The sequence below is a fragment of the Ascaphus truei genome, chromosome 6 (assembly GCF_040206685.1).
Source record: "Ascaphus truei isolate aAscTru1 chromosome 6, aAscTru1.hap1, whole genome shotgun sequence".
Taxonomy (NCBI): Eukaryota; Metazoa; Chordata; class Amphibia; order Anura; family Ascaphidae; genus Ascaphus; species Ascaphus truei.
The window spans coordinates 129,528,476-129,545,788 of NC_134488.1; the positions used below are offsets into that span (position 1 = coordinate 129,528,476).

The 17,313-nt window shown below is 45.9% G+C and overlaps 1 protein-coding gene across 1 annotated transcript; it reads left to right on the forward strand.

The window, feature by feature from the left end:
* The first annotated feature begins 11,310 nt into the window (after window positions 1–11,310).
* On the forward strand, window positions 11,311–15,663 carry C6H8orf90 (chromosome 6 C8orf90 homolog). Its single transcript, XM_075603245.1, has 2 exons — window positions 11,311–11,440; window positions 14,166–15,663. Exons 1-2 carry the CDS (start codon window positions 11,311–11,313, stop codon window positions 14,978–14,980), a joined length of 945 nt encoding a protein of 314 aa, XP_075459360.1. The 3' UTR covers window positions 14,981–15,663.
* The last annotated feature ends 1,650 nt before the right edge of the window (window positions 15,664–17,313 follow it).

Below are 17,313 nucleotides of genomic sequence, written 5' to 3' on the forward strand. Positions count from 1 at the left end.
CACCCAGCCAAAAATATTTTCAGACACATTTTGCTACAACACATTTTTGTGTGTTAAGTGCATAGTTTTTTCTATAATAAACAGGGACCTGAGACCCTGGCAGATATATTAATTTACATATTTAGCATAATTATTGGTTGGTGGAAGTGAATAGATCTGATTGCAATTGAGTACAGGGTTAATATTAGCTCATTGAAATTACCCTGCAAAGGCGAAAAAGAGTTGGCTTGAGTAACTGTGTGCATTAACCCTGGTTGCATATCTAAGTCACATGCTCACTTGTGTGCTGTTCGTGACAGATGGTATATGCCATGGGGACAGGTTAAGGGGAGGAGGGACCAAGTACTCAGAAGAGAACGTAGCGGTGGCGTATGGGATTTTATGCCAATTTGGGTTCCAGGGGATTCCGAGCTATGTCCCCGGACAGGGTAAAATTCTTCTATAGGGTTCCCTGCACCTAGGAAAGTCTCGTTTTCACCCCAGTCCCAAAGTAAGTGTGTCTTTTTGTCTGTATTTTGTGTATCATTGTGTGTAAGCGAATTTATGCCGAATAAATTACAATTTATTGCATTACCCTGTTTTGCTCAATGAATGATCCCGGTAAAAAAGTGTAAATAACCTGGTCTCCCGTGACACATACAGACTGATACAGAGGCTGCAGAAAGACATTATATCTCTTATTTATCCTAGCAACCTTAAAGCAATGCATACAAACTACCACTGAGGTTGTAAGGATACATTCTTTCATCTCTTGGAATGTACCTTTATAGACTACTCTAGATATAGTTATTTTAAGTATTTTTATTGTCCCCACAGTATTTTATTTGTTGCTATTATTACAGACTAATTTTATGTCCCAATCACATTGTTCACCAGTTTCTATCAGGGGACTTTTTTCTATTATTTATTACAATGATGTATTCATGTTACACCACAGTTGGTACCTCCTATGGTACTTATGTGCATAGTGCTATTTAGCTCTGCATTCTACCGCAACCAAAGACTACAGAAATATGTCATACATTTGGGTAACTGAGTGCACACTACAGGGGTCTCCCTACCCAGTTCTCCGCCTCTGGTGAACTCCCTGCTGGGTAGGACTGTGTTTGCTTTTGCATTCTCTTTGTCTACATTTAATTCTTAGACATTCAGGGTGAAAATGCCCTCGGGGACAGAGACAAAGGGACAGCAAGCATCAAACTGAGCTGAGCAAAAATACAGAATACAAATGTAACTCCTTCCCGGGCTGCAGGGATATACACTCAGGGAGATCTACACATAGCTTCCCTCGTCACTATTATATCTTCTCAGGCTTTGGTTTGGGCCCCAAGGTGGGCATGTGACTGCGTGAAATGAACAGGTGCCAGGAACCTTTAATAAAACATTTATTTAGATATCTACTGCAAAAAAATTAAATATTTCACATGGTACACACAGTAGTATTGGTGGTTGCTTCACTCATACATGATGCTTCTTTAATGAACAGGAGGTATACAGACAATCCCAAGCATATGGCTATAACTAAACTTACTTCTTCAACATCCCTGTTGGGGGCTGTTATTAGATACTTCATTCTAGACAATCCCTGAGTGGGTTGTTGTCCTTTAACACAATCTACACTCCCTCTGTACACGTCACTGTAGTGGGTTTGGGTTTTGAGCTTACCAAGACTCCGTAGGACCTATAACTATGCCACCTTGGGTAGTTGCGCCATCTGTAGCTGGTTGTGGACTCTTGGTTAGTTACCTTACCCACAGATAGTCACAGATTTGGTTGGGCCTTTGCAATCATAGACACGGCAGCCACTTCACTGCTGGTCTATTTTCAGGGGACTCTCCTGTCTTCAGGTGGTATCTATTCTCCCAGATTCGTTGCATACATATTACACTAAACCTGAGCTCAGGACAATAAAAGATACTTTGACATAAATAAACAGAGACATTAAACTAAACTGGAACTTTCCGGGAGGGATTGTCTAGGGATTTTATACCATAGAGTTACCTCTTCCTTCCCAGTGAGGTCACATACCCTTGGGGCTTGAAACGGGCCAACAAATTTGTATACATCTTATTACTTACATAAAACGTAACCTATTAATAACCTGTAACCCCTTAATAACTCGACCCAAGGAGGTAGAGATAAGATTAGTGTGAGTTATTTTTTGATGGTCATTGCCCCGTCCCCTGAGCAAACCTTTCTCCCTGCACCCCTGACAAACCTTACATGGGGAAAGAGTGTATCCAGTCAATGTGGCTAAGTGTTTTCACTCGGGGTCCTGACTCTATGCTCTGCCTTGTACACATTGGCCTTATTTTGTATAGCTTGGTTCCTTTCAACAGTAGAATCGATGGATCGGTCAGCGCATGGGTTTTTTTGCTCACAGGATGAAAAGAGAAAAATGGGGGACACGTGATTAGTGTTTAAATAGACAAAACATTTAACCAATAATACAATGTGGTTGTCTAAAATTGATCTTTGTTTAAAAATAAAATAAAATAAAAAAAATAAAATAAATAAAAAAAAATATATATATATATATATATATAATGGAGAAGGGAAAATGTATATACCTTGGTTAAAAGCCTGAATTCGGGCTTGGATGGAAAGGTCTGAATAAAAACCACTTCATAAAATTAAAAAGTTTTTAAATGGAATTCTGTTGTTAATGGTGGGATGAGGGATGTGAAATAAAAGATGTAAGAACGGTGGGGGCAGGTGATTGGCGCGCTCTTGCGCAGCCTGCTGCCAAACAGGGATGGTGATGTTGTTAGTGCAGTACTATGCAGCCTACTGTCTGGCTAAAAATAGTGATGCTGGTTTGGCAGTGTTCGTTGTATTTAAATGTTGCCGGAAGCAGTAGCTTCCTCCTCCTTCTACTTGGGGTGGTATGTGGTGCTAGTTTAGTAAAAGATAATATATTATAACAAGATAAAATAGAGTTTCTGGTGTAGGGGTGACTGCCTACTCCTCCTAATGGAGGCGGTATGCAAGTGACTTCTCTCCCGGGTGCCCGATTCAAAGGAAGAAAGGGCCAAAAACCGGTGAGTGGGTGAAAAATAAGTTTATTAAGTGCATAAACAGCCCCAGCCTCTATTCTTTTCTGGTTCCTTTCAACAAATGGATTAATTGCCACCTAGAGGCAATTTGTGCTAATTACACCATTCACGAGGAGAGAAGCTTGGCTGCCATGCTGTATATAGCACGTTGCTGCGCATTTCCTAAGACCGTGATAGGCTCTCCTCAGTTCATACTGTGCAAACCGAGGGGGAAGTAGCACCAGATTGATTATATTGAAAAAATCCTGTGTAGCCCCTTTACCCCCACCCATATTTACTGCGGTGTGGGGCGTACCTGTGAGCTAACAGGTGGGCTGAGTGCTCCACGTTGGTATGGGGAGAACAGGACAGGATTTACAGGGTACCTTTGTTTGTGGTTGCCCCGCCTCCAGTCAGCGTGGATCCTCTGGATAGTAGGATGGTCCAGACTGACACTTTCTTTAGCCCAAGACAGTGAATCACACTGGTATCTGGTTCCATGGTATTTATTGCAATGTTCAGGATCTTACACAGCAGGAACATCACTTTCCTTGCTTCCCCTAAGAAGGTCACTTCAAGGCTTGAGGCCCATCCAAGTTTCCTCCTGCATGGTACTCCTCCTGATGTCCCCTATTGGGACATGGGGAAGTTGTTGTTCACTCCACAGAGGGAGGAAAGAGACACACTCACTTTTGGGAAAGTGCCAGTATTCATACCCTTGGGTTGTGCTTCTAACCCTGCCCCATAACAGAGCAGGTCTGGATACTGACAGGCCATCACATCCAGCATGTGACCCAACCAGTATCCACCCCTCAGGCTGACACTTTCTGGCTGTTGCTAGGCCTGCCCTTGGATACATCAAATTTATCCATGGCTGCAATAGCACACAAGATCTTTCTGAAGGAATTAACCCATCAACTGCCTGCACCTAAAAGAACTTACACTGGTAGGGCCCAGGAAAATAAGTAGCAGCCGGAGGCTAGGCTACACCTGTTAAAGGAATAAGATTTTTTTGGTGCTGCCTTTACCCCAGTTTTTCTCCCAGAAGTTTTTGATACACGCACTGCTATGCACTTTGCCGTGAACGCTCCACTTTTGGTCCGAGGTTCACCAGCGCATGTGTTGCGGCAGGATGTAGATCCAACTGGCTGCATCTGTAAATAACCCTAATCAGGTCACGCCTGTAACTGCATTAGTTCTATGCAGGAATCTACTTCTCAACCTCTCCAGTTTGCTCATTGTCCATCTAATTGGGGCTTGTTAGACCCCAAAAGGGCCATGGGGGGCCTGCAACACATTATGGAGGGAAACACTGGATCAGTAGGTATGCATCTGCCTTTGTAGTGGGTGAACTTGATACAATAACCATTGTCAGCTTCAATTTAACGCCATAAGTCTTCAATACCACATATTAGATTGCAAGCTCCATGGGGCAGTGACTGGTGCCTGAAAATCCTATCTCCAGCTTAACATACATTGCAGCACTATATATATATATATACTGTATATAACAGCAATGAGAAACTGAAGTACTTATTTTGGGAGGCTGATATCACCCCTGGTCAATCATTAAAACCCGGGCAAGTGAATTCCAGTTCCAAAGAAAGCCATTTCTGATTGTAATTCTTATCATTTATTGTAATGGTTCCAACATATGCTGCAGCAGTACAGTGGGGGTGTAAAAACTATAAGAGGAACACCCCTATCCCCTAACCCACCCCGCCCCCCCCCCCCCCTCCGGCAGCAGGGATAGGTTGTACATAGAAACAATAGAACACGTAGCACAGTCTCTGTGAGTGCAGACAGGGCTTAGACCTGTTGAAAGGGGGTAGAAGCTTGGAGGTTATCTTAGGCCTCGGACATAATACAGGCTGAGCACATGACGTCACGCGCGCCTGTACTTGCCGAGATCCATGGCCTGCAGGTTTGCGAGATTGGGGGAGCCGTGTCGGGGGGGGGCGTGCCTGTGACGTCACGTGAGCGGTTCGCCCTCATTGGCTGAACCGTTCACGTGACCCGGCCGTCGCGCCGTAAAAACACATTTGTTTGAATCCTGAAGTTTGTGCAGCGCCGACTCCCACATGCGCGCGCACGCACTGTGGCCGGGCGCATTGACTTCAGGTAATTTGTTTTCAGTGCGAGTGGCGTTGCTTGCACTGTCTCCACTACTATGGCCGCAGTCTTAGGCTGCACTTATAGTGCCGACGACGCGTCAGGCCGCGATCGCTGGAAAAATCAAATTGAGATGACTTCCAGCCATCGCGACCAATCCGTCGCGTCGCGCTTACTATAAGCGCATGCGACGGCGGCAATGCATTTGTTTTGACGCGACGTCGCATCGCTGTCGCCGGCACTATAAGCGCAGCCGTATACATCTCAGGGTTGATGGTGAGTTCGTGCCAGCTTGTATAAAGGAATTTGGTGAACAGAAGAGGGCGCCAGGAACTTTATAACTTGTGTTTATTCAGAACAACTAGCAGCATAATCCTTGACAATCAGAACTGGGTTTCATCAGACTACACAGCACAATCTCTTGCACTGAGAGTAAGTCCATCCCTGATCCCTACATAAATCTGGAGATGGCACCTAGCGTAGATCCACCCCAGGTCCCTACTTAACCCTACTTAACCCTGGGAATGGATTGCTTCCTACAGCAGTGCAATATATGTCAATAGTACCTCTCTGGGGACCTTAACATTAGGATACTGTACCTGCTGGAAAACAACAACAACGGTGGTTCAGCTGCTTTACTTGCCTCACAGGCTAGCACAGCCTGGAGACCTCCCTGATGGAAATTTGAGTATGGAGGTCTGTGGGTCCCCTGGAGGTCTGTGGGTCCCCTGGAGGTCTGTGGGTCCCCTGGAGGTCTGTGGATCCCCTGGAGGTCTGTGGGTCCCCTGGAGGTCTGTGGGTCCCCTGGAGGTCTGTGGGTTCCCTGGAGGTCTGTGGTTCCCCTGGAGGTGTGGGGATCCCTGAAGGTCTGGGTACAAAAAGGGTGTGCCCCTAACTTTATACTTAAGGCGTGGCCAACACTCTGCCCCAGTTTCTGGGCAGACTAACTGTTGCCACTTGGTCACACCACCAGACATGTGACCCTCTAGCAACTTCCAGAGAAGCACATGGCCAAACATGTGCCCAGGAAGTGCAACATTATAGAAACAAAATAGGAACAGACACACGTCTAAGCCTGGTAAGGACTTAACCCCGGCACTGCCTGCAGCTACCAGGGCTGACATGCAGGGCAAGGGGGAAAATCTAGCTGGGTGCTACATACAACAGGTAATAAGGTGCTGACTGGCTCCAATTATCTTATCATCTAGGGCTGGGTAGAGTAAAAACATAAGGTTTGATGGAAGTGGGAGGGTAGGTGCAGTTGAGCTTGGGTGCTCTTGTCTTGACACCAAGTGGCAACTGCATAGTGGAGGCCGAGAAGGATGAATGAGGATATTTTAAAGACGTGAGTTTGTAAAACACCGTTAAATGGTGGTGGAGAGTTTGGTGGTACGGGGCAAGGAATGCAGAGATGGGGTGCAGCCCTGGAAAAGCCTTGGAGACGAGAGTGGGAAGAGGTGATGTGAAAGGAGGAGGGGACAATAAGGACACGTGGAAGGCTCTGGTAGTGAAAGGTGGACGTCCTCTGGCGCGAGGACCAAGCGAGATGAAAGACAAAAGAGAGAAAAAGAGAAAACACTCTTATTCAGATAACTATCTCATCTGAATAAATATGAGACTAGCACTTACACGTGCTTCTTCATTGGAAGGTTCTCAATGGAAGACATCCAGGTTAGCTATGTCTCTCCTTCTTGTTGAGCCTTATTTAAAAACAGATAAAGAATACCATAGCATAATACAGTTTTATTAAAACATATCCGGATAAAAATATACATTTCTCACTCACAAACGCCTATCTTGTGTTTTGTGCGTGTCGAATACAAGGCTTTCTAGCGCACTAGGTGATCCCCGTTCCTCTCCCTCTGGTGGTCTATGTCTGGGGTGCGCAAACATGGGGGTGCAGGATTTTCAGGGGGTTGGGGGGGGCGCGGCGGTTGCAGAGGCCCCGCGTTCTTACCCAAGGCAATTAAATTAAATGCCGGGGGATCGCATGAGGCCTCTGCAACTGAACTTACCGAGATTCAGCCGGCTTCAGATGACGCGTTGACATGGCAACACGGTGTCAAATTACCCTGCGACATCATTTTATGCCCGTCGCCATGGGAACACGTCACTTGACATCACGTCACATGACCCCACTGATGCCGACAGGAAGGTAAGGGGGGCACGAGCACCGGGGGGAGTGGATGCAGGGGGTGCACAGCAACAGACGTTTGCGCACCCCCGGTCTACGTTACCGGAGACTTGTGTAGAACTCGGTAGTGGAGTGTGGGGAGAGTATGACAGGAGAGAGGGGGTGCAAGAGAGGAAGTGAGGAAGAGAGAGAGAGAGGGGTGAGGGGTAGAGAGTGAGTGAGGAAGATAGGGAGGAAGAGTGAGAGACAAAGGGGGGAGGAAAATGCACGGGGACAGGGGGGAATAGAGAAGGGGAGAGGGTGGAATAGAGCAGGGGGAGAGGGGGGACAAGAGAAGGGGGAGAGGGGGGACTAGAGAAGGGGGATAGGTGGGGACTAGAGAAGGGGGAGATAGGGGGAATAGAGGAGGGAGATAGGGGGGAATAGAGGAGGGGGAGAGTGAGGAGGTGGGGGGGGGCTTACAAAGCTGCCGATACGTGAGGAGGGCACTGATCGAAACTTTAGTCCTGGGCCCCAGCAATCTGTCGGCAGGCATTGGAGGATGAAATGTGGGACAACTACTACTGACCCGACAGGCTTCCTACATTGCAGTTTTTTGGGTCTAATTTATCTGGTGAAGTGACATCAGAAATATTTGTTCCATTTATTTTTAGGATAGATTTTTAGTTTTATACTAAATAAATCTGTGTGTTTGGATGAGCGAGCGAAGTGAAGACTTCAGCTAGACTTTGTGACGTCTGGTTGTGTGTTTGTGTTCGTGTGTTCTCTCTCCACAGGCAAAACGCTGTGACCGATTCTCATGACATGCTGAGGGAATCTTTCTGCCGCCCTAACTTACATCTGACAGAAGTTTCACCCGAATCGGTGCAGCCTCCATCTCGATTTTTTTTTTTTTAAGTGATAAAAAAAAATCACCCGGATTCCTGATACAAAACATTATATGTATTATTTTGCAACATATATAAAAATATCGGACAATTTGCTCGAACCATTTCAGAGACATTAAATATTAAAAATGAAAATAAATCTGGTAACCACAGTAACAAACACTGTACATTCTCATAGGTACATTAATGTATATGTACATACATGCTCAGACTCCATGTATAGATTTTTGGATATGTATACTTATACATTTTCCACTTCTGCCATTTTTTATTATATGGATAGGAGATAACCTGTCCATGTTTTGTTGGGTAAAGTTGAGTGATCTAAGATCTCTTAGGTGAGAATTATTTCTATGTAACAGCTGTGACATTATTAGTAACATATGCTGCTCAGGTTAATTGAACAATTAGACCAATTGTTGGGACTATACAAGACTGGTGATCGTGCTAATTACCTGATGAAGTGACTCTCACAAAATGCGTAGGATTGAACTTTGCAAGTTGTGTATCCAGTAAAGCGGAGACTCAACCAGCCCAATAATCCCACATGCCAAATGGAAACCCAGCATGTCTCCTATGAAAATAGACGTGGGGGCTTGCATGCGGAGAGCAAAGAGGCAACCATGAAGACGGCGTCTGTCTAAGTATTTGGGAAATTAAGTTATGCGTGTTTATATATTGAGTCAGCTTTTAAACGTCAGAAGAAAATGTTTCTTTTTCCTTAAATCCTGTCACTCAAGTAGCTGTTTTATGACAGAGGTGGGTGTTATCTGTGTTTCGATGCAGAAGGTATGGGCATAAATGTTGGCATGTTTGAATAGAAAATCAGAATTGAACAGAGGTGTGTTTTGGGATCAGAACGCATGAATTCTCTGCTGCTACAGTGACCTCTCTGGGGCAGGACCGATGACATATGGTAATGTAATGTTATGGAACTGTATGTTCATATAATAATCGTGTTATGTAATCTAAGCACTGTCTTTATGTATATTAAAGTCAAACTTTAATAAGTGATGCTTTGGGCTCTGAATGAACTGGTTCCACGCTTTGTAGAGTAAAGTATATTTTTGGACCCATTTTGCTACAACAGATTTTTATATGTTAAGTGCATAGTTTTTCCTTAATAAACAAGGACCTTAGACCCTGGCAGATAATTACATATGTTTCATATTTCTTCAGTGGTGGGAGTATATAGATATGATTGCAATCGAGTAAGGGTTAAATATTAACTAATTGAAAATACCTTGCGCAGGAGAAAGGTGAGTTGGCTAGAGTAGCCGTGTGGATTAACCCTGGTTGGATACCTAAGTCACATGCTCACTTGTGCGCTGTCCGTGACAGGTGGTATATGGGGATGGAGTGAGGGGAGATATTACTCATTTGAGGGACCTTCGCGGAAGTTGAAAAGTGGGCTATCTAGGGAGCTGTGTATTAACCCTTGTCCCATATGCAGGTCACGTGCTCACAGGTGTGCTGTTTGTGACAATGATTATTACTTTATATGTAAAGAAATATTATACAACCAGATGGAAGGTGGTATCCACTTGGGCTCTCCTCATGAAGACGATCAATCATGTAAAAGATATAAAAACAGACATAGTGTAATACAGTAACTAAGAAACATGCAACACCACTGACAAATACTAGACAAACGAATGCTGAGACAAACAAATGACTGAATTAAGTAAAAGGCATTTAATACAACAACTATATGTGCAATAAAATATAACACTAAAAAGAAAGGGTCACATGTGCACTCCAACAATGGCTAGACTGTCCGCTTACCAGACACTAGAAGGTAGAAGGCAGTGGATAATTCTGAGAGTGTCCCCTCTCGTGATGGTAGAATGCAGCCCCCAAGCGTCTCATACGGTCAGCTGGAGCCTCCGAGGGGGACCCTCCCTGCCTTCCACGCCACAGACCTCCGCAGGGTAGACGTGCTGGGCAGCGTGTCGCAGGAGCAGGCGTCGTCACATGCGCAGCAGCAGCGCAGGATCCAAGCCAACAGCAACAGCATCTACCAGACTCTCACCACCATCTCCACGGACATATTCCAGTCATCATCTTGTCCGCGGCTGCTATTCGTGCTGCTGCGCGGAGTTGGGCATTGACGACATCGCCTGCCTGTTGCTGTTGGCTTGGATCCTGCGCTGCTGCTGCGCATGTGACGCCTGCTCCTGCGACCCGCTGCCCAGCACGTCTACCCTGCGGAGGTCTGTGGTGTGGAAGGCAGGGAGGGTCCCCCTCGGAGGCTCCAGCTGACCGTATGAGACGCTTGGGGGCTGATTCTTACCATCACGAGAGGGGATACTCTCTGAATTATCCACTGCCTTCTACCTTCTAGTGTCTGGTAAGCGGACAGTCTAGCCATTGTTGGAGTGCACATGTGACCCTTTCTTTTTAGTGTTATATTTTATTGCACATATAGTTGTTGTATTAAATGCCTTTTACTTAATTCAGTCATTTGTTTGTCTCAGCATTCGTTTGTCTAGTTTTTGTCAGTGGTGTTGCATGTGTGTTAGTTACTGTATTACACTATGTCTGTTTTTATATCTTTTACATGATTTATCATCTTCATGAGGAGAGCCCAAGTGGATACCACCTTCCATCTGGTTGTATAATATTTCTTTACATATTTAGCACTTCTTGGGGCTAAGCGCCATAGATATAACTTTTTTCTTCTCTCTGTATCTGACCTTGGGTGTCAGAGTTATATCCTAGGCTGCTGGCCATTTTTCAGGAGTTTCCAATTAGCGCTGCCTTTTTTTTTTGTTGATTATTACTTTGGTACTCACTGATGTATGTTCTAAAACTGGGCCCCCCCAAGTTTGGTGCTCATCATCAACCAACAGGCATTTTAATAAGAATTTCTCTAATTAACAGTAATAAACATTAACACCAATTACTGTAGTTCTAATTATCATTAGGACTGTTTAGATTCGTGCTGCTCTGAAACCTTGACCTGTTAATTGCTCTCCAGGACTACATTTGGAGAGTTCTGCTCTAAACTGTAATTTCCACCGTAACTGTTTGGGAGCACGCCCATCCCTCCCCCTTACATTACAGGGTGCATCAACCTGAAGAAGAATTTGCTTGCTGGTCTATTCATGCAGTACACTGCTGCTCTCAAAGACGTGTCATGATGACATCATCATTCCAGAACCAAGACTGCATCTTGAAAGATAACACTGAGAACTCGTGGTCGTCGGCATGGCAACCTGCCAATGCAAAGAGGGACCCAGGAAGAGATACAAGCATGTCATCTGCTCCCAGTGAGTCTAAATCAAGGGGTGGGCAGTTATTTTGGGCGGGCCACTTCACAAGCTTTGGTAAGCTTCGTGGGCCCACACACTATGTAGGTCCTCACAAGTTTCCCCCTTATGCGCTCCCCTCCTCCCCAGCTTCTCCCCCACATGCTCCCCTCCTCACCAGCTCCACCCCACATGCTCCCCTCCTCACCAGCTTCACCCCCCCGATGCTCCTCTCCTCACCAGCTTCTCCCCCACATGCTCCCCGCCTCACCCCCACATGCTCCCCTCCTCACCAGCTTCACCCCCACATGCTCCTCTCCTCACCAGCTTCTCCCCCACATGCTCCCCGCCTCACCCCCACATGCTCCCCTCCTCACCAGCTTCACCCCCCACATGCTCCTCTCCTCACCAGCTTCTCCCCCACATGCTCCCCGCCTCACCCCCACATGCTCCCCTCCTCACCAGCTCCACCCCACATGCTCCCCTCCTCACCAGCTTCACCCCCACATGCTCCTCTCCTCACCAGCTTCTCCCCCACATGCTCCCCACCTCACCCCCACATGCTCCCCTCCTCACCAGCTCCACCCCACATGCTCCTCTCCTCACCAGCTTCTCCCCCACATGCTCCCCGCCTCACCCCCACATGCTCCCCTCCTCACCACCAGCTCCACCCCACATGCTCCCCTCCTCACCAGCTTCACCCCCACATGCTCCTCTCCTCACCAGCTTCTCCCCCACATGCTCCCCACCTCACCCCCACATGCTCCCCTCCTCACCAGCTCCACCCCACATGCTCCTCTCCTCACCAGCTTCTCCCCCACATGCTCCCCGCCTCACCCCCACATGCTCCCCTCCTCACCAGCTCCACCCCACATGCTCCCCTCCTCACCAGCTTCACCCCCACATGCTCCTCTCCTCACCAGCTTCTCCCCCACATGCTCCCCGCCTCACCCCCACATGCTCCCCTCCTCACCAGCTTCACCCCCACATGCTCCTCTCCTCACCAGCTTCTCCCCCACATGCTCCCCGCCTCACCCCCACATGCTCCCCTCCTCACCAGCTTCAGCCCCACATGCTCCTCTCCTCACCAGCTTCTCCCCCACATGCTCCCCTCCTCACCAGCTTCACCCCCACATGCTCCTCTCCTCACCAGCTTCTCCCCCACATGCTCCCCGCCTCACCCCCACATGCTCCCCTCCTCACCAGCTTCAGCCCCACATGCTCCCATCCTCTCCAACATTTCCCATACATACAGTACTCTTCTCATCTGCATCTCTCCTACATGCCCCCCTTCCTCTCTCTTCCCCCCCTCTTCCCCTCCCTTTCTCTAACTCACTCACCCCCACTCCTTTCTCTCACTCACACCTTTCACTCACTCTTCCCCCCTTCTCACCCATTCCCATATCTCTCTCATCCTTCCCACCCTTCCTGCTCTCGCACTCTTCTCTTATCATAAGGCAGTCATATTTCTTATAACACCAAACATGCGGGTTATGAATTAAAGCAGCAACACATGCAGGCTTTTTTTATACTATTTTTTTCTCTCTCTCTCTCTCTCTAGAGAGAGAGAAAGAGAGAGAACGAGAGAGCGGGAGAGAGCGGGAGAGAGCGGGAGAGAGAGAGCGGGAAAAAGAGAACGGGAGAGAGAGAGCGGGAAAAAGAGAGCGGGAGAGAGAGAGCGAGAGAGCTTTTCATGGCACTGGGTAGGAGCATGTGTGAAATCTCTTCACCTTCCTTAGCTTTGCATGAGGACGAGATAACTTTTTTTGAGGGAGAAAGTACAAAAGATATATTTTGAGGGAGTCTATCACATAATTAGGGAGAGGAAATGCAAAGGGGGGGAGAATAAAAACAAGAACATTTGTTTTTAAGTGAAAGTCTTGCTATATTTGTTAACAACGATATATTTGACTACCATTGGGAGAAAAGCGCCATATAAATAAAGTTATTTATGATGATGATGATGGTGGTGGTGGTGATGATGATAAGATAGAAGCAGTTAGTTATTTCAATGCTTCATCTTTTTATTTCCAGTTTCAAAGGAAGTTATGGCGAGTAAAAAGTGACAAAAACCCTCCAAAGAAAGATGTACCGCAAATAAAAAATCACATTCACATGTGTTCACAAACCTGCCCTTCCCCATTATCTCTTGGCATACAATATTTCCACTGCAGCTAGGGATTCTGGGTAATGACATGCAAATGAGCACTCACAGTGTCACTTTTTGCTTCTTATCCATTTTAACATGGACAACCCCTATCAGCTTACGCCTGCCGTATTACAGCCTGGGTTTAAAGAAGTGCAGAGCCATCTACTCACGGACAGCTATCCAACCATGTTAAAATGGATAAGAAGCAAAAAGTGACGCACTGCGAGTGCCCACTTGCATGTCATTACCCAGAATCCCTGGCTGCAGTGGAAGCATTGTCTGCCAAGAGATAATGGGGAACGGCAGGTTTATGGACGCTGTCCGAGACGTGAATGTGCTCAAACGTGGTATTTTCATTTGCTGTACGTCTTTTTATTTGGAATTCATGGGTCTACCCAGCATAATATATTACAGACAGATCCTACCGTGGAGTCTCTGCTGTCCGGAGGCGGGCTGGACATTCTTTGCCATCCTCAAAATGGATGAGTGAGGCTTCTAGACACGGGAGAACCAGGCATGCAGTACACACGCATTATACATGTCTAGCTTTTTTCCAGGACAGATAAAACGTGACATACTCTCTTTCTTTTACGGCAGGCCATGGGAATATTTCCCCAGTGAGTATCATCTCCTCCCCTTCTTTGCTACGTGCCACCACTCAGGCCTCTGTCGTCCCAGATATCCGCCACCACTTTGGTAGAGACCGTGTCCTTCTTCCTGTAACGGAACTCCCAGCTGCATCCACACCTAACCAGCTGTGTGGTCCCCCGGCTTATATCTACAGCATTTCTGACAGCTCCTCTCTCCCACGGGGGCTGCCAGCCGCCCCTCTGCTTTTTCAGAACTTCAGTGGGCCCGTGTCCCTCCCAGATATTTACGAGGGTGACACTGGGAAATGGGACAGCCATTTCAGCACCATCCAGACGGCTTATAAGGAGCTGGGCAAGGATGCCGACTTCGTTATCCGGGTGCTGACTGAGGACTTCACCCTGCCGTTCCCTTATGTATGGGGGGAGGACGACGACGCTGGTGAGTTGACACAGAGCTCCCAAAATGACCCATCAGAAGAGGACTGTTGGGACTTCTTTATGCAGCCAGGAAAGCCTATGCCTAGGTCCCTCCAGCCCCTGCATGCCACCACACAGGCCTACTTTAAAAAGAGGCGAATGGAACAGACTGCTGTGAGTTTTGCTACTCTGTCTGGCCCACTCTCAAGCGCCCAAGGCTCACCTGGAGCTCAGTCCAGCTTTGTAATGATTGCAGAAGCTCTTCCCGCTGAATCTTTCCCAGCCTCCCCAATGGTACCAGTACAAACAGATGTGAAAGTGGTACAGCTCCCCTCTAACAGTTGGGTGACACCTACACTTACTCCTCACCAGAGCAACAGAAGCTCAACAGGAGAGCACAGCTAATAACTAGTGATTGTGCAACTTCCTATTCCTCATGCAGCTTAGTATTATAGTGACTTCTCAGCTAAGCTTAACATGTCCAAGGAACAATATGATGGGTTAAACCTCTAAGTGCTTCTTTACTCTGAGCTGGAAACCTTTACATCTTACAGAACTGAATTAAAGTGATTAAAGTAAGATTTCATTATTATGTCGATGTATGATTTAAGGCAACAACAGCTTATTAATTTTGTACTTATCCTCCAATCATGGATTGCCAGTTCTCCATTTTTGGTGGCTGTATTTTGGAGATATTTATATTGCTGGACAAATATAGGTCTGACATATTAGAAGCAGTGAGTGAAGTTCATTTGGGGGGGCTTTTTTGATCCCTTTCTTGGGATATTGTGTTTTGTTCTCCATTTTCCCCAGATGCACCCACTTGTAGGGAAATCTTCTTAAACTATTAATATGCTTTTCGTGAATGATATCACTTCATCAGGGGTATTGGCTAACCCCTAGGGGGCTACTGATATTTGTAGGTCTCTTAATTGATGGTAATTAGTAAAGCAAACATTTACATCCCATAGGGCTACTATATTAGTTTAGTCCCTGCGTGTTTTTCTTCATGAAATATATAAAACATAATCTACAATAATAAAAGAGCCTGTGTCTGTCTGTCAGAGCCCAAGTATATGAAACAAATGCTGCACACCTAAAAAAATGTATAATAAAAAATGATACAATTAGCGGTGCTCCTGTGCTTGAGCGAATCAATCAGTAATCAATCCAATGCAAGTACTGTAGTAGCTACTGTCTGTCAGAGCCACAGCTCCAAGACCATGAAACCTGGAGACATGAAACGTTGCGTGCATACTAAGGGGATCAAGTGGGGGATATATTTTATTTGGGGGTGGACGTTTTTTTCTTTCCTGCTAATTGGTCGGTTTACCGGCGCGAGGCCACTGATTAGCCTTTTCTTTGCAGGGAGGTATGTGATTAAAACCAGAGACAGAACATGAGACAGAGCTCAGTGCTACATCCTATGACACAAATACACAGTACAGTGCCTAAATATATATATATATATATATAGATACCTTTTGAATAAAATGGTCTTTTAGTTTAACTCTTTGGCCAAAGTGTTGTAAGCCATTGAGCCCTTCCAAGGCAGACCACGTCTCAAGGGTCCTAACACTAATATAAATTCTTAATAACCTGTACAATACCAGGAAGAATGATTTATAATAAATCTGTCAAAAGATACTTATATATATATATATTTAGGCACTGTACTGTGTATTTGTGTCATAGGATGTAGCACTGAGCTCTGTCTGTGTTTCATGTTCTGTTTCTGGTTTTAAATATATATTGCCATGCTCAGTAGCACTCCTCTTTGACACTTATACGCATATATATATGTTATGGTTACTTTGGAGGTTCAATATGAGCTTGTAGGCGTTCTGCGTGTTTTGCAATTCTGTTCAGCTGTTCCTAACTGATTTGGCGGCTGGCTCCTCCTTCCCAAGTTTGAAGCTCACCCCTCCCACTTTTAAATGGTTAAAAGCTCACTCCATCTCACCTTCCACACTAATGGGAACTTGAGGCAGTTTGATTGCGACAATTCTAATACAGAGTGCTTTTCCTGGTATTATACAGGTTAATAAGAGATTCAATCAGACTTAGAACTATGCAACTAATTTTGACAGATTTATTATAAATCATTCTTCCTGGTAATGTACAGTTTATTAAGAATTTATATTAGTGTTAGGACACTTGAGACGTGGTCTGCCTTGGAGGGGCTCAAGAGCTTACAACACTTTGGCCAAAGAGTTAAACTAAAAGACCATTTTATTCAAAAGAGACTTTTATATATATATATATATATATATATATATTGTGACAGAAACCAGGGGATGGTAATAAATGCCATATATAGGGCTCCCAGGATACTGAACAGTTTCTATCCTGTTTGGCCTGGGAGTGCAGCCTCATAATACATGCACTCCATCCCACAGTTTGGCAAGTGCTGGAACTGAGGGATGAGGGATCCAGACCAGAGTTTGTCTGCTGCCTGATTTCTGTCACCTGTCATGCTAATTAGAAATCAGGTATTTAAGACTGATTTCCTGGTTCCTCTTCCCTCTCCCCAAGAGCCTGGAGACAGGAAGGCTGCTGGAAGCAGAGAGGGGAAAAGCCTCTCCCCAAACAGGTTAAATCATTCTGTTCCTTTTTGTCTAAAACTGCAAAGTACCTTGTTTTGTTGTTGGAAGTGGAAAAGCCACTTCAACCCTGAGTCAGGGAAAACCTAAGTTAAGTTATTGCTCAGGTGAGCAGCTTTTGTTTTGCTGTGTTTC

Excerpts from the sequence above, each read along its gene's own strand:
- C6H8orf90 (XM_075603245.1), top strand. The coding sequence starts at position 11,311 with ATGACATCATCATTCCAGAACCAAGACTGCATCTTGAAAGATAACACT. Across the intron at positions 11,441-14,165 it reads AAGCATGTCATCTGCTCCCA|GCCATGGGAATATTTCCCCA; the intron begins GTGAGTCTAAAT and ends CTTTTACGGCAG.